This window comes from Centruroides sculpturatus, unplaced genomic scaffold (assembly GCF_000671375.1).
Source record: "Centruroides sculpturatus isolate CEXI.00-Female unplaced genomic scaffold, Cexi_2.0 scaffold1704, whole genome shotgun sequence".
Taxonomy (NCBI): domain Eukaryota; kingdom Metazoa; phylum Arthropoda; class Arachnida; order Scorpiones; family Buthidae; genus Centruroides; species Centruroides sculpturatus.
The window spans coordinates 12033-30649 of record NW_019385926.1 but is presented as its reverse complement, the minus strand read 5'-3'; the positions used below and the strand labels follow the sequence as shown (position 1 = coordinate 30649).

Genomic DNA, 18617 nt, shown 5'->3' with positions numbered 1-18617 from the left:
TCTCTTCTTGTAAAGTTGTAATTATTTTAATTATTTTTATTTCCAAACTGATTTTAACCAGTTCTATAGTAAGGTAACATTCCAATAGACAATATGCAAAGCTTTTTTTTCAGTTTACAGCAGTATTTATTACACAAAATTTAAGTAAAGCTTAACATGCCGATCTTGCCCCGGTCTCCCCTATAATCAATGTCAAATTTGACTCTCTGGATTTTTGCAAATTTCTATGTTTTGAGGCTCTACGAAGCCAAAAAAGAATCAGAAAACTGGGAAAAATTCGGGTGTTTGCGTTTATTCTATTTAATATCTCGGGATGTGGTAAAGATTAGAAACAAAATGTGACACGGTGATATTGATGCTATTAAATTTTGTAGTACGGAACTCGAAGATTTGAGAGAGAGGTCCGCGTGTCAAATCTCGAGTGGGGTTAGACTTAATGAAAAATTCATCTCTATCCTCGAAATTAAGCCTTTTTTGCCTTTTTATAATAATAATTAATAATATAAAAATGAAAGTTATTTTTAATATAATTTTAATTTAACTTTAATATAACGCCACACACAATTATAACTTTGAGCTAGTGTCATAGTTTTTTTAATTTAAATATTTTTTAAATGGAGATTTTTCTATAATTCAACAAAATTAATTTTTTTTTATGCTTTTGTTATTTCTTAAATTTATATTCTACTATAATTGNTAAATTTCTTTTCCCATCAGTTTTTATTGTCGTCGGACGGAATCGTGAGACACGAAACACGTGACATTCAAAAATATACTTACGAAAATCGACTCATTAACTAAAGTAATAAATATAATTTACGTATTGATGAAAGTATATAAATGTACTGTATACATTGTATACGAAGGTGATTGCTTGTAGGTTATAATTTTGTTTATAAAATGTATCTAACAAGTAAGATTTGTATTTTTAGATGCTTTTAAATAAATTTCTAACTGTAATTTGGGGTAATTTAATAGAGTTATACCCCAATTGAGTAGCGACGCATTAAACAATTACTGTATCACAATATTAAATTATATATAGTTTCATCTGTGTAAACGTACCCGTTACTTCTACATACAGTATATGCAGAAATAGAAATATGTTGTAACAAGCTTATACAAGGATTTTTCCAAGTAATTCTAACTTAAATTTATCACTTTCGAGCTAATATATTTGATTAAAACGTACACGTGTACTTTACAATAGTGTATCGAAGATATAAACACGCAATATGGCTTCTTTCGGTGGCATAAATGTTCTTATATTTGACTGACATTAAGGTTTTTAGAGTAAATATTATTTTAAAACAATATTATATTTAAATTAAAATTGATGATGAAGAAACTTTCATTTTGTTTTTTATTAAAATTAATTTTTTAGCAGCAGTAATCCCGTCTTTGGCTAGCCATTCGCTGCCTAAATTTCTAGAACCATTTAAAATTTAATTAAATTATTTTTTAACATTTTTTATAAGTTTTTTCCCTTTATAAAATTCTATACATAGGATCTTTTTAGACAAGCCGGTCCCTCAAATACTTTTATTTATTGGTGTTCCAAGTAGGAGAATAGCAAAATCATTATTGCAACTCCCAAACAAATATAAAAATAGACAATAAAACACAGACACGCACAGATCAGTTACAAATAACAATTGTAATAGTCCGAAGATGAGTGGCTAATGGTTTTACTTTCCCGACTGTTATAACATACCACGGGAAAGTATTAGTGGAGACCGGGGCAACTTCGGCATGCGGGGCAAGTTTGTCAAGCGCTTCTTTTTAAAAACAAATTAAAAGGAGACTTTGGTTATAGGTTAGGCAGTTGAGGTTTATTAGTGGCTTGTTGAGTGTAGTGTTTTTATTGTTCTCCAACAAGCGTAGTTGAATTATCAAGCAAATTTTCATTTTCGTTCAATTCCATATAATATTTTTTTTCCATTTATATTGAATTGGCAGGTTTTGTTATAATTCCATGATAACGAAAGTTACTTTTCCTGTTAGAAGGATGTAACTTCAACTTATTCACGTGGCCAGATCGTGGCTTGGCATTCTGTTCTCAGGGTTGTACTTAATGTTTCGAAATCATGACTAGCGGGGTAAGATCGGCAACATAAAGCCACATTAGAAGCAAAGGATAAAAATCAAACAGATGATAAATGAAAACATGTTTGCATTTGTTATTCATGTATATATGTCTTTGAACTTGCATTTCGTTGTAATAATATTAAATGGGTGTTGGATTTGTATTTCTTTGTTTTAATAGTGAATTCCAACTTATACATTGTTAATAACATAATTTTATATACGTGCCTATCTTGCCCCATTACTGTTGCCCCTATACCAGGGGCAACTTTAATAAAAATAATTAAAATAATTACAACTTTACAAAAAGAGAGAAGTTGCCGATCTTGCCCCTATACCCGGGGCAACTTCGTCAATTTCTCTCTTCTTGTAAAGTTGTAATTATTTTAATTATTTTTATTTCCAAACTGATTTTAACCAGTTCTATAGTAAGGTAACATTCCAATAGACAATATGCAAAGCTTTTTTTTCAGTTTACAGCAGTATTTATTACACAAAATTTAAGTAAAGCTTAACATGCCGATCTTGCCCCGGTCTCCCCTATAATCAATGTCAAATTTGACTCTCTGGATTTTTGCAAATTTCTATGTTTTGAGGCTCTACGAAGCCAAAAAAGAATCAGAAAACTGGGAAAAATTCGGGTGTTTGCGTTTATTCTATTTAATATCTCGGGATGTGGTAAAGATTAGAAACAAAATGTGGCACGGTGATATTGATGCTATTAAATTTTGTAGTACGGAACTCGAAGATTTGAGAGAGAGGTCCGCGTGTCAAATCTCGAGTGGGGTTAGACTTAATGAAAAATTCATCTCTATCCTCGAAATTAAGCCTTTTTTGCCTTTTTATAATAATTAATAATATAAAAATGAAAGTTATTTTTAATATAATTTTAATTTAACTTTAATATAACGCCACACACAATTATAACTTTGAGCTAGTGTCGTAGTTTTTTTAATTTAAATATTTTTTAAATGGAGATTTTTCTATAATTCAACAAAATTAATTTTTTTTATGCTTTTGTTATTTCTTAAATTTATATTCTACTATAATTGAAAATGATCAGATTTCCTAATGGTCCCCTTAACCAAGCTCCTCTTGGTCATCCTCTCCTACGAATTTTTTGAATGTGTCGAATAAATAAGTTGATGGCCATAGGGCTGAGGTGATTAAGGACCGTTCTAGGACGGACACTCGTCGTGTAATCCGACAGAACTCCAGAAATGTTTAATTGGCGGTCTTCGTTCTTCAACAGCCGGCCGTCCCATTGCGGGCCTTTCCGAACCCACGATGGTACGATTGAATATACCCTCTTAGTGCTCAAAAATAAAAAAAAAAAGAACTGGTGGGAAAAGATAGCCAAGTTTTAATTGATTTCCTTCTTTAACTATGTCCACTATTGGTGAATTGGATAAAGCCGCTGAACACTGTCTCGTCAGCGGACTGACCGAGTGGAGTTTTCCGTGTTTTCTTAGCGTGTGTAAAACTAAATAGGAGACAATTTCCCACAGAAAGTCCTCCCGGGAGGTGTTTCTTGGCAGATCACTGGTTTGTTGCTGTTGCCTATCCTATCAAACCAACCAACCGACCTTCTTTAACTGTTCAAAAAACATTATTTTCAGTTTACTTATTGAAATAAATCGAATTGTTTTTCTCTCTTCCACACACCACGGAATCCAATCTAATATTCGAAGTAAACTTCGACTGTCGGTCGCCGATCTAACACGATAAACTCTATCGTCTTTTTCTTTCGCCGCCTAAACTGTTCAAATTTAATTTTATTCTTGTAAATAAAATTAAGCGTGACTAATTCGGCGAGAAAAACAGTAAAATAGCCAGAGCCGTGTCCGACAGTTTTGGGGCCCGAGGTGAACCTCGTACCCGATGACCGTTTCAATGTTAATTACATAAAAATATATAATTAAGCATGATTTTTCAAACAAATTTAATCGCCTAAACGTTTAGAAATAATAGCAAAAATCGAGAATAAAAATACTTATAAATTTTTAATAGAAACTTTACATTTTTTTTATTTATAAAACAACTGTTACAAGTTAGAGTAAAAGCATATTATTTAAAGTGTTCTAATGTTTAATCTATTAGGTTAGAAACTTTAATTATCTCTTTTTAAAGTTCAGTTTCATCAATATCTCCATCCTCGTTATCCTATTCTAAATATAGGTCATTGCAATCTTTACCAAGATTACTGTAGACTAAACATTTGAAATTAGAAATATCATATAAAAAGTTAAAAATTCTGATATATTCATTGATTTAAATCTCTTGGCCTGTCGCAACGTCATACTTCCGTTACGTTGTGGAAAAACGAATGACGTGGTGGCACGGCCATTTTTGTACGGTTGTTTCGATCGTCCGTACGAAAGTAATGTAACACCTAAAAGTTTCCCATAAAAGTCCTCTCGGGAGGCAACCCCCTCGGCAAATCTCCCACGTATCGCGTTATCGTAAACAAACAAATCAAATAAAGAAAAATAACGAAGTATTACGGCTGACTTTTTCGTGGTTATTTATTTGTCATTAGAGTACATTCTCAGTTAAATTTATGTATTTCTATGCTGGCAATTTATTATATATATATCGTGGGTATAGAACCGCAAGCGACGAATTGCGAAACCAAAATTTTCAGAAAAGGGGACTTGAAAATTTAATATTTTACGTAATTGTTTGCAATTTTGTACATCCGTTTACGGTCCCAAATAGAATGCGTTGGATATAGTAGGAATACTCTATTATTAAAAAATTTTTAAATTTCGAATTAGCCGCTTATGGTAAGGTCGGATGGCCGAGAGGCTAAGATGGTATCGCTCGGGGAGACCCGAGATCGAATCCGAACGGGTCGAAAAATCCCAGAGGAATGGTCCGTCCGGATATGTGGGGCTTCGTCTCTCGCCATCCGGCCACTATTGTGGGTCGAATTCATAACGGACTGGTTAAAAAGGTCCTCCTATCGCCCACAGAGCGGAGTTTTAAAAAAGTCGCTTATGATACTTTACCCACGAAATAGCTATATTTCTTTTCAGTAACGCTAACCAATATCATTGCGTCATAGAGAAACATTGACTTGTCTTTCTGATACTTTTTTTTACAGAAGAATTAACTTAAATCTTATGAGGTCTATAAATAACTTAACGAGCTTCTAGTTTCGGTCATATAACAATTAGTTTCTACCAATGTATGAAATGGAAAGTTTAGTCACTTTTTTGGCTGTTGCCTCTTTGCCTGACCTGACGTGAAAGTTTTCGATACTTTGGCCTAGATTCGAGAAAAACTCTCACGTATAAATTTATACGAATTCTTTTCAATTTCTAAGAAAACAAATGTAGAAACGTAGTTTATATTTTTTATATTTTATATTTTAATATTTGTAACTAAAGTATTTAAATTTTGGTTGATCTACGGAACCTAGAAGGAGATTGTTGGACGAGATTTTATTTTTTAAAGTTCTCACGATTTCTCTGATAAATTCGGGAATCATAATATATTACTCTAGAATTTACGAGTAAAACCACGAAAATCTTTAATTTATTTCGAAAAGATGTGGTCTCTTATCTTCTGATTAATCGTTTAGAAACACGAAAAACGACTTTAAAAATAACACGTAACGAGAAATTTCTAAGAAACGTTTTAAATTGTTTTTTAAATGTTTAATGGATTGGATTGATGGATTAAGACAGTGTTTTTCAGTTTTCTAATAGGTCATCTTCTTTCTTTTGGTAACTCCACTTCTTTATCACCGTAGAGTTACCGCGCTCTTCGTATTTTTAGTAATACGCGTAAGAAGTGTTGGTGCGCGGCTCGTCTCTATTTTGACGCGCCCCTGTAGGGACTTTGAGTACCGCCGTCGAAAACCTTTCGGTTAAGCCTTAACCGTTAAGGTAACGCGAAACGCGACATACGGACGATCTACCAAAAGAGAGCCTTTCTATGGGAAACTGGCCCTATTTAGGTGTTATACGCGTTAAGAACTCCTGCAGAGACCGGCCCATTGGTAAGGCTCGAACCCGCGAACCCTTGTCGGGGGTTTTTTCCAATTAGATCAACTCGGACCGAAAACATTAATAAATCGAGAATTTGTTTATTGAACGAGTAGTTGATTTATCAGATTTTTATGTCAAAGCGTACTTTACCTTATTTTCGAGATACGTAAATTACGATTATTCCACCTTATTGTTATATACAGTAATATCCCGAACTTACGCGATAGGTGGGACCGAGCGATAACCGCGTAAGTCGAATTCGCGTGAGTCGGGGTATAATTTCGCAATTTGTGTAAAGTCCAAGTCNATTATTACTGTATTATATTTTATGTAATTACTTTTACCTTCAATTTTCCAAGCTGCCGAATTTATATTAAAATTGTCATATTGTTAGAATAAATTTATACATTATAATTCAGATGATTTTTCTGACTAATAGGTTGTTTGAGACTAAGATTATTAGGTCGACTCTGTTTGTCTTTCGATTATATTAGGACAGTCGTAGACACATTTTAAGTACAAGCTGTTTGGAAACTACTGTAATACTTTATTTTTCTTCCGCATTTTAATTCTACTCCTCAACTTTATCAAACTTACAGCAACATAAATTGCGCGTGTACGTACATCGCAGCTAGTCTTCCCGTAACTGTTGTTGCGAGGGTTACGTGTGACTTCGGTTGCATCTAGCCCCAATAAACCAGCCAATTATAATCTCGTATTAACCGATATCGTGCACCACGTCATCTTTAGCTGTGCGCAAAGAAAAAAGCGCAATGATTAATATAAAAGAATGGAAATGTTTGGAGATTCCGGAGGGAAACGGCTTCGATAGATTTTTTTAATAAAGTTAAGCAAATTATATCACGTGTAGTTCATTTAGTGCACTACTAACGTGAAAAAAATCCGGAAAACTCCACGTGGCCAGACCGTTGGCGAGGCGCGAAGCCACGACCGGCGTGTAGTGGTTTTATCCACTCGACCACTGATGGGCTGTTTACGTACGGATGTAGGACTTAAGTCGTACGCAGTAGGTCTGTATTTATGCACGTTACGGCAAATAGTGTTTACTTAACCTTCGTTTCTAAAATGTTGCCACGTGTTCGGGACCTCGGGCACTGGTCGCAGATTCGCGCCCGACCACGTGGATTTTCTTCACAAATGAAGAAAAGCGAGTTAAAGAAATCTCGAAAGATTTTCTTCGTGAATTTGCGATATTCTCGGAAGAAGAACTCGCGTTTAATTAAAAAAAAATACTCTTTTAAATAATAATGACCTCGTATTACGTAATTAGCATATTATCTAACCATCGATAGGACTTTTCGGTATTAAACATTAAAATGTTAAAGTTGCAGGAGGAAATGAAAGATAAAATTTAATTTGTAAGGTATTTTTGAAAATCCTCGTCACGGAAATTTTATTTAAAATGTAATAAAAGCTTTTAAGGAAAAGAAAATGGAGAGTTGAAAGCTTTCTAAATATAGAAGGTCACTCGACACCATATCGAATAAAAGAACGAAGAGATAACCGCGCCTCCGCTAACTACGTTTTTTCCCCTTGCAAAAAATTAAGTAACTAAACACGAATTTATTTATCAATGTTTTCTAATAAGAATTATTTTGCGCAACGCACTCATCTTCCAATTAACACCGATAATTTATACAGACGACTGCGAGATAAACTAATAATTTATTTTGCGTAAAAATCGCTAAATATTTATCTCTCGAAAACTGTCGATTTAAAAATATTGATTGGTAAAATGGACTTTTTCCTCCTTTTTCTCATCTACTGAGTGCGGGGTAGAAAGAATTAAATCGCTTGGCAATAGAGCGGGACTCTCCTCAAACTTTTTTGATTATCGGCATCTTCGTGGATTCCTCGACCTTTTATCGCTTCCTCTCTTCTATTTTATTAATACAGTTAATAATACTAATGACGATAATGTTAAATGAGTCTGATTAGCCAGTATTAATCCACACACCGTTTCATAGAAAAAAAATCTGTTTACAGTATACAAATTGACATTATCTCGAACTGTCATCAATGGACTAATAATTTTTGATGAGCCGTTTTCGATCGATCCCGAAAATGCCTTATCGACCACTTCGGTAGCCGTTGTACAGCAACGAATTCAAAATGTAATTCACTGTTTCGAGGTATATTTACGAAACACGATGTTGTATTTATCTGATTTTTTAATATTATAAATCGGCTTTAGTTTAGGTATTTGATTTATAATGTAATAAGCTAGCGATTTTGCCACGAATGCGATAAAATCGAGATCGACGTATTATACAGGTTTAGTTGGACAAAGATTACACCCAGTTTCTTAAGAATATGCGCCTATTTGTTAATTCGGGAAACAATTTCTTTTGACAATAATTGTCCAAGAAAATAATCGATTTTATTTATCTCGTATTGCGTGGTAGTGTTTTCGCCCGGGTCGACGGTCATACGAATGGAAGGCACTTCCACTGGCAAACGCATTTCTATTTTGAGACGCGAATAAAGTATTAAATCGATATCTTCTAACACACAAAAGCGAGAATTACACGAAAGAAAACGCTTTAATTAAACACTGGTTTGTTCTTTTGCCTACACTCTTTGTAAATGCTTTCTTCTCTCTCTCACTTATTTATTAATTTTAAGTTATTTAAAGTAAAATCTGTTGTCCAGACGAGGTCATTTTCGGTTCGACTGCCATCGTAATACGACGTCACTTTAAAGATAAATATAATGCGGAATTTACATTCCCAATGAAAAATTTGGAGGGATATGTGCGAGAAATGATTAGTTTTTTTCTAGAATATCTTAAGAATACCTACAAGTAGACCGATGTTCTGAATGAAAATCATTTATACGTCTGGTGGTTTGACGAAATAAGACAACGCGGTACTCGAGCGACTTATCAAAGGGGAAATGCCTGCGGGAAGATTTTCTATGGAAACTGGTCCCTATTTAGGTGTTAGACACGCGAAGAAGCTCGTGTTGATCGGACGCGAATCGGCGACCAACTATCAGTGTTTAGTAGTTTTATTCACTCTGCCGTTGGTGGTAATTCATACGTATAATCGCTTTTTTAATGTACTTCGATGTAGCTTCATTAATGAAAATATTTTGTGTAGAAGACATTGAACCGAAATTTATTACGAATATTTCATCGATATTCTTAGATATATACCGCATATCGAGACTTTTTTCCATATTTACGGACATGTTCTATTACTTTGTATCATCATTCAACTGATTGGCAAAAAAGGATAGAAGTGAAGCGTATTTTTTTCTACGGATATTTTCTGAAATGGTGTTTAGAGCATTTACAAAATGAAAAGATTAACAACTTTTCATTTTCATTTTATTACATTTTAATTTGATTTTCTTAGCATTTTTTTTATGTAGAGAATTTTCTTTTAAAACAGTTTAAGGTGTCAAACAAATTTAAAGTAAGTACCCATCCGATTCTAAACTTTTTTACTCGAATTTAGAAGTTAATTTTATTGTCCGAGTATATGAACTTCGGTATTTCCGTAATAATTTTCTAAAATTTATTTGTTGCGAATTTGTTTATTATTGGAACGATGTTAATCCGTAACTTTATGATAATTGTATCGGTTGTAATACTGAATCAAACCGCTGAACGATGGTTGTTGATTGCAGATTTGCACCTCGCCAACGAGCTGGCCGCTTGGAGTTTTCGTGTTTTCTTCACCCGCCTTTCAGTTTCGCATAGAAAGTTCCCTCGGGAGACGTCTCCTCTTGGTAGATCGTCCATGTTTTGCGTTACCTTCTTCTATCCACTTCTTCTACCCATTCCACTTGTTTTCCTACTGGATTTTATTTTCCTGGTTGTTATATATAGCGGAGGGAAAGTATGGCGATCGATAAAAATGACCCCTCCAAGATTTTTACATTTTTTGGGCTCGGGGCAGCTCGAAACGTCGATAAATACAAACAAATTTGGGGTTTTCTGTTTGTACGGAAGTGTGTGTGTGTGTGTGTGGGCTACGATTTTGTTAATCCAATTTGACGCTTAATACCTTTTGTGCTTTTTTGTCGAAAATTTCTGAAATTTTACAGGAAGGTTTGTGTATTAGGGAGATTGAAGCTATTAAATTTTGATGGTTAAAGATCGAGGAGTGGGGAGATAGGGGGAGATAGTGGGATCGTGTGTCATATCTCGAATGGGGTCGGACTTAATGACGGTTTTACTAGTTATTAACATTTCTAATTTTTTTAAAACACATCCCCACCCTCAAAATGAAGATTTTTGCCATTTTATTATAATTAATATAAAAAAATTTAAATAAAATGCCACACACAATTTTAAATGTTTTTGCCGGAAAGTTACGCAACTCATTTGTTGGATTTTCTTCATTATTTTGTTTTTGTAAGGCAAGGATAATGCTGGATTCTACATTTATGTAATTTGCTGATTAAGAATTCGTTATTAAATAGAGACTATGTATTAAACGCAGAGTTATAAATAAATATGTATGAAATGTACTGTACAGTACCTGTATTAGAGAGAACTTCCAATGAATTAAGATAATGATCGGTTACTTCCGGCACTAATTGATACGGTTATGTTTAAAGGAATAGTCGTATAATAACGAGTATTAAAATTTTTGGACCCGCTTAACAAGTATAGTCGAACCTCCAATAAGGCCATCTTTAAACGGCAGCCATTATTTATGTTCCCGTCATTCGTAGATTCGTAGATTTACATATTTGAAATTGGGCCAGGCACAAAAACTTAACTTTGTAAATACTTTAAGTGGAATATCAGCCATTCGCTGTACGATACTTTGAATTTCTATAGCATAACCCTCCCTATCTGCTATTCTTTTGAAATTCGAAGACAAGTTACTATTTAATAAGTTAGGCCAATAGATACAAATGCTACTCAATATCTCAAATAACTAAAACTAAGAAACAGATGAAATAAACAGAATACAAATAAATACAACATATCTGAATAATTCGACTGATTAAACACAATAATCAACTTGGCTTAGTGTAGGATTGCTCAGTATTTAACTAAACACGCTCTGAAATACGATGATTTCGCTCTATTTTCCAGTTCTTCGGGACAGTTTTTATATTATCTGGTGAATTTTAACCGAATGTAAATAATACGATATTACATAACGGAAGATACGATCATGTTCAACAAGTTTAATCTTCCAGTTATAATACGTTTCACTGTTAGAAAGTTAAATTAATTAGAGAATAATACGTAAGGTGATCTTAAAGATAGATGCACGCGGCAGGCAAATTGAAAGCGACATCGAGCGTCAACGATGGTTCTATCAATCGTCTCCTTTTTCCTTGACAATTAAAATGGGTGATCGGTTAAACCTACCGTTGATGTTAAATGTCCCCTTAATTTTGCCGCCCTCGCTAATCAGCCTTTAAACGAATTAAATTAGATTAGGGAAGTAATTAAGTAATTTAAGAGTTTTTACTCGATTCTAAAATAATAACAGATTCTCGCTTCGAACTATCAGTTGATTAATTTATAAAATTTAATAATTATTTAAAGGAATTACGTGTCATTTCGATCCTAATAAATTAATCTTACACGGAGAAAATTCTTTTATTTAAAACCTCCACCGATTCGTCTATATTGAAATGGATTTCGGGATTCGGGTTCTTTTCACTTTGTATTTAATACAAACACATTAAATTGAAATCAATTTTAAATATAATACGACGCTTTGAGAATTTTTATAATTATAAAATCGATTATTTTACACTACTAACTCAGTAAACGTTTTAATACCTTCATGCAATAGTGTAACTAGAACTGATATTAGGAGGATGGCCCGAATTACAACACGCAAACTTACGCTCGCTTCTGTACCAGTGTGGATGTAACCCCTAGAGCAGTAAACTCTTAGATATTGTGTACGAGTACATTTACATTCTTTTGCTTATTCAACTTTTTCTTCCTTTATTTATTTACAAAAGATATGAGAGAACTGCCTTTATGTTACTTTTTCTAAATTTTTAATACTCAATTCGCTGAGTGTTTTTTTCTTCGGGAAAGTTACGCAACTGGCTGCTGGATTTGTTTTCTTTGGCATTGATTACGTCTCACCCGTTTTAAATATGATTATAAATTAAAATACTTTAAATTGTAGACTAATAAACAATTAAAAATTAAATTGACGAGGAAAACAATTTTCAAAGCCATTGAAAATGACGTAATTTACTAAAATAAATTTCTCGTAACGTCTTAATATTGAATGTAGTCTACGAGGATTTAATAAAATAAAAAAATAATATTAATAGATTAAAAAATATATGAGTTTAATATTAATTATTAGTTTTTGATGCAAATGTAATAAGGAATTAGAATTGAAATTGGTTAATTTCTGGAGAGACGAGTGGTGTCGAATTGTCAAAAATACCAGATCACTAAAGGCTTTGTATTTTCGCATAAGTCGTTACGTTATACGCGATCAGAAACGTTGCGAACAATGCTGTACACTTTGTACCAGGTTTTGTACACTTTGTACCAGGAATCATTTGCAATGATTCGTGTGCAAATAATAATTTTCCAGGTATGTAGTCTGCTGTTTCCGCCTGGACATTTAGCGCACCACGTACCCAAATTGCGATTAGCGGAATATTAGTGTGCCGGATGGCTACTTTTCATAGAGCAAAAGATTATCAGACATTTCGGATTAATGATTTTCTACTCTATTTGGATACCATAAAAGAGAGACGTTTATCACGTAATGCATTAAAAATGATGTAAAATAATTTTTGATAATTGATAATAAATTGATTATTAAAATCAGTAGCAAATACTCAAGATATTAAAACATTTCATACTCTCTCGTTTAATATTGAGGATTTTATAATTAAAACTTTGAAATGTTGCGTAATCTGTATTGTGTAAAACTAATTTCAAGCTGATATGAAATTAAAATGGGTATTACGTAAGGACCATAATTCGAAAGGAATATCCATGTACAGGAAGCGTCAAAATCTTCCCTAAGAACGCGGGAGAACTGGAAAATGTTGCAAAGCACATTTAGTACGAAAACGAATAACCCGCTGCCGACTACTAGTGTTTCGGAGTTTTCTTCACTTGTGTAACATCTAACAAGTATTGTAAGTAGGAGCGTGTTTCCCATAGAAAGTCATTCCTTCTTTGGCAGATCGCGCGTGTGTCGAGTGCATTATTCCATCAATCCAAAATAAAAAAAAACTCAACAAATTTCACAAAATAAGTAACGCATCAGATAGACCGAAAGTCCATTTGATGCATGCGGGTTATGTTTTTAAACAAATCATTAAAAAGATGCAGATAATTATATCTTTGCGAGATGCGATAATATTGTCTCCAGTTATTATATATTGATTAATTTTTTATCCATTTTATAGATTATCAAAACTTGACCCTTAAGAGATAAAGCAAATTTCGTCAATCGACAAAGATGTTTAGAACCGCTGACAGTCGGTCGCGGGTCCGCGCCTCACCAATGGGCTGACTGCCTGGAATTTTCCGGGATTTTTTAAAATGTATCTATTACCTAAATGGGGTCCTCCCAAAAGGCATTCGCCTTCCGAAGAATAATCGTTCTATATGACAAAGTTTTATCTTTCAGAGTGAAGTAAATTGAAAAATTATAGTAATTTGAACTGTGCATGGTGGAAGCGTTGCTTAATACAAGTGTTTGTAATTATGATCCTTAAGAGTTAGAAGAAAGTCAGCATCAGCGAGTCTGTCTATACGGCAGAGGTACAGTACAGTACAGTACAGTACTACAGTTAGGTGCTCGACGCATTCACGGTGAAGCCTTTATAATCAAAATAGTGCATTCACTTACAGATTTTTGCCTGGAAAAATGCGTACCCCGGTTAATCGCATTTCTATTGTCGAATGAATATAAAGTATTTTTCCGTTTTATTTTATCCAAAAACTTTACGAAAATGTTTAGAATTTGTAAGATGGTTAATAAAATAATAAATATTTGAAATTGGTTATTAATTTTTTATATATTTTCAAAGGAAAGAAAAACAAGTTATTACATTTATAATCAATTTAATGATAATTATTTTTTAAGGAAAGATAAAGGGGGAAAAGTCTGTTTCTTAGAAAAATTTCGCAATTTTTTTTTTTCGTTTTGCGAGAAATTTTTAAATAAAATGAAGATATAATTACGAAAAGTTCCTAAAAAGGGAGAACGAAAAACGACGAGCGAAGTTCTAAATTAATTATCAATTTAAAACATTACAGATCGACAGGTAAAATTCCAGATGGCGCTAGCGAAAACGAAACTTTACTGTTTTAATCTCCCTCTTTTATCTTGGAGCAATGTGTGATTTCCCGTAGTTTGGCTGTTAGTGACGGTCGCGTTGTACGGAGTATCTGTTCTAAAGAGAGGAGGATCGAGAAATGCCCATATTAAAGAATAACAAACGCGCCAAAGAGCGGGAGTATTGCGACACGTGGCCACCGGAAAGGCACTCCTTCCATAAAAATGGTCACGTCAACGGTCCCTTTCAAAATTCAGAATTGTTTGACGTTTCTTTTAAGGTGAGTTTTTATTCCAAACTTCAACTTTTCCGTTGACGTTTTCTTAATCCATCGAAGTTGACGTAAAACATTCCTCCCATTTGCAGTGATATTTTTCTTTGTAATTCGTCTCCATTTTATCCGAGTAACTTATTATGCAGTGTTCGTGATACTAAAGTCGACAAAGAAATTTGGAACAATTTTTTAACTGTTTAATTGAAAAAACCACGTTTATCGAGTGTTTAGACCGTTGACACGTTGCAAATCAGTAAAATATTTTAATTAAATTTTAGGGATTCGATTACCGAATGCCAAGTATTGAATTATTGTTTTATTTCGATTTTTTGTGCTTAAATTTACGTGTAGATGTATAAAAATCTGATGAATCTGACCATAGCAACGAGTGTGCGTATCTCTAATAGCTCTTTAATTAATTAATTAATTAATTAATAACCTTCAATATCTTTAATTCCTATCATTAATAAAAGGAGAAAAAAGCCGATTTTGAACGAGTTTGGGAGGTTTATTTTTGAGAATGTTATCTAAAATGGCGACCAAATTATTGAGTTTAATGAGAATGATTTACGTCGACGATTATTTTCTCAGCTGTCTTTGTTTAATCTTGTATTTATCGACGAAACGGGTTTCGATGTCGCAACATCTGTTACGATAAGAGCATAATTTATTTTTTCCATATAATAATGTCAAATTTTTTCAGGTGATGTTGGTGGGCGATTCGGCAGTCGGAAAAACTTGTATGTTAATTCGTTATAAAGACGGCGCGTTTTTGTCTGGAGTCTTCATCACCACCGTCGGAATAGATTTTAGGGTGAGCAATAGGAAAATAAAAGCGAAAATTAATGTCGCTTTCATTAAATATTTTCTTTTAATGACACTTTATCGTGCACTGTAACAATACTTCGACTCTTCGAATAATTCCTCAGTATTCGCTGTTATGGAAATCGTAAATCGCTACTCTTGAAATTCACAAAATGTCATTTTACCTTTAAATAGACAAAACTTATAATCAATGTTGATTTTTATTGTATTTTGTCTCGTCTTACGCAATCAATCTCCAATATCTTACTCGTTACTTGTATGTTATCGACACGAGTGAATTGTACGAATGTACGGATTCATTTGTATGTGTAATCCGTGCTGAATATATTATCGCGGTTGACTTAATATATGTAAATGTATAAACTAGATTTCCTTTCTTTAATGAACGTTGAAATATGTATTGTAACACGAAACAATTGCAGAATTTTTACTGTTGCTGAGTAAGACATTTAAAATCGTTCCTTAACACGTGGACTTTAAAATAATTTCTATTTTCCGAATTATATTATAATCCTCAGAAGTTTCAACTTAAACGTTTTTTAGTAATCTTAACTAATTGTACTTAACGTTTGGATATTCCGGATTTTTCGGAAAATTGCTTTCTGCATTGATTATTTATATACAGTGGGACCAATAAACCTGGAACCATAGGAGTTTTGTTGATCTTTATTTATTCTTTTACAGCAAAACATAGCGCTAAACAGGGAGGAACGAATTCGTTATTTTGATGGATACCGACCCATAATTAGCGAGAAGTCGCCGAAGGCTACAGGCTACATCCAGACTTCCCACCAATCAAACCGTACGCAACTTGTTAGACTCTTCGGCAACTTTGTGCCCATCAGTGGACAAACCGTTCCGTTCCCCGAACACTGGTAGTTCGGTCTAGGGTTCGCGCCTGGCCAGGGCGGGTTGGCCACGTGGAGTTTTCCGGGTTTTCTCCACGTCTCGAACGCCTAAACAGGGGCCCGTTGTCCTTAAAAAGATCTCCCGGAAGGCTACTTCTAGACAGATCGCCTAAGTATTGCGTTGCCTTAACTAACAAAACAAACAAACAAAACATTTATCGGCAACTTCATTCTGATTTACTGGTTCATACCATCAAAATAACGGATTCGTTCTCTTAATGCCATATTTCTCTTGTTAGGAGAATAAACAAAGACAACGTAACTCCTATAGTTAGACTTGTGGGACAACCTAAAAACAGTATAGAGAAACTCTTAAAACGCTTCTATTAAATATAATAAACGTATAATAATACGTATTATACTAGTTTTATATTAGTATTATAATATTTTACTTTATGTTACAGAACAAGATTGTAAACGTAGACGAAACCAAAGTAAAATTACAGGTTAGTAACAAACGATTATTATTTACGTAAGAAGTAATAATATCCGCTGTAATTATAACTAACGAATGATTTTATTGTGCTAAGATATGGGACACTGCCGGACAAGAAAGATTCAGAAGCGTAACGCACGCTTATTACAGAGACGCACACGGTGAGTAAATTATTTTTATGTCCAACACTTATGTCATATGTTTGGTTAGAGTAATCAGTATTATCGGTGCCTATACGTTAGACTTATCTTTCTTTTAAATGGACACGTTCTAAACACCGTTGAAATTAATTCTACTCATAATTCGATCCTTCTAATTTGCGAAGCGTTACTCTACCTTATATTAGTGATAAGAACTAATGATACTATTGTTTCGAACATTTCATACAAGCCTAAATATTATATATGTGAATGAAGATTATGTCAAAAAACATGTGTTCCGGTTCTTTCTAGATGGAAGACGTTGCAATGTCCTAGTAGTAGTATCACAGCTTTTATTTTCGATTTACTCGTGTTGGAAATAATCCTTATTATGTTTAGTCTAAGTACTGTACCAATTCATTAGTAGTAATGCCAAAGTTCTTCGTTTACATAGAAAGTTACGTTTCGTACTAATGTGTAATACTGTAATTGAGTAGTGTAGTCTAGACTCTTAGAGTATAATAATTGAGAGAGATTTTCCTAAGTCGTTACGATTCACACGAAACTTCCCGACAGCCACGATTTAAAAATTTAGAAAGAATTTTGATAAACTCGCCGTTTTTACGAATCTGTGGAGAAAGAAAGAAAACAGCAACGAGTTGCGTAACTTTCCCGGAAATAAAGTTAAAAATTGTCTGCGGCGCCAAATGTTTGCGATTTTATTTAAAAAACTTTTAATATTATTTAGTTATTATAAAATGGCAAAAAGCTTAATTTTGAGGTAGAAACGAGTTTTATAAAAAATCAAAATACAGTAGAGCATCGATTATCCGACTCAATTGGGGACTCGGGTTGGTCGGATAACTGAAAAAATCGGATAACCGAAAAGAATGAAAAAATACATTATTAGTATAGTATATTATTATATCCCATGTAATTAGTATATTAATGTATCGCTATTAACCTACTTTGCGTTGAATTTTCATCGATGTTAAGCCTAACAAATTTTTTTTAAAAATATTGTATCGTTAAAAATTAGAAAATTAAGTCTCGTTTAAATACTGGCTCCCTTTCATGATCGAGCCGTGTTGCCAGCTAAAACACGTAAAAATACTATTAAAGTAGCCAAGACATAGCCACATCACTAGCGGACATTTGAATTTGCCGACTAGAACGGTCGGTTAACCGATGTGACGGTTAATCGGGGGTCGGATAATCGATGCTCTACTGTATAATACATAGTATATATTAGCAGCTTTCAAAAGCATTTGGTCCGGAGTAATTCGAAGGATGAGAATTGTTTCGAATATATTAATTATTTGCTCAAGAGATAAACTTTTACCCGAGAATCGGAGACAAAATCCAAGGTGGCCTGTTTCTTTCTGGCAAACAATTCGTGCGAAATATTAGAGGAGAAGGTGGTATTATGGAACCCCAATTACATTTTAGTGAATTGTAAACAAGGTATCATAACTACACCCACATTTTTTGTGCAAATAGTACCGGTAACTAGTAAACTAAATGTTCCTAATTGGATTTTTCGCTAGTGTAATTATAAGTATGGTTTTTGAAGGCTTTTGTACAAAAAGTCCGAAAGTAGGCTTAGAGAAAATCGGGTGGTAATATGGAACCTTACTGTATATTTTCAAAAAAATGCTTTAATGTAGCCAAAAACAAATAGGAAAG

The 18617-nt window shown here is 33.5% G+C and overlaps 1 protein-coding gene across 1 annotated transcript in view; it reads left to right on the top strand.

Annotated features, from left to right (window-relative positions):
- LOC111612618 (ras-related protein Rab-26-like) overlaps positions 1-17717 on the top strand; it is a 31488-nt gene extending 13771 nt beyond the window's left edge. Inside the window, exons 3-5 of the mRNA XM_023353853.1 lie at positions 15326-15436; positions 16760-16801; positions 16886-17717. Coding sequence (XP_023209621.1) covers positions 15326-15436; positions 16760-16801; positions 16886-16960 — 228 coding nt within the window. The 3' untranslated portion in view covers positions 16961-17717. The remainder of the gene's footprint in view (positions 1-15325; positions 15437-16759; positions 16802-16885) is intronic.
- Positions 17718-18617: the final 900 nt, after the last annotated feature.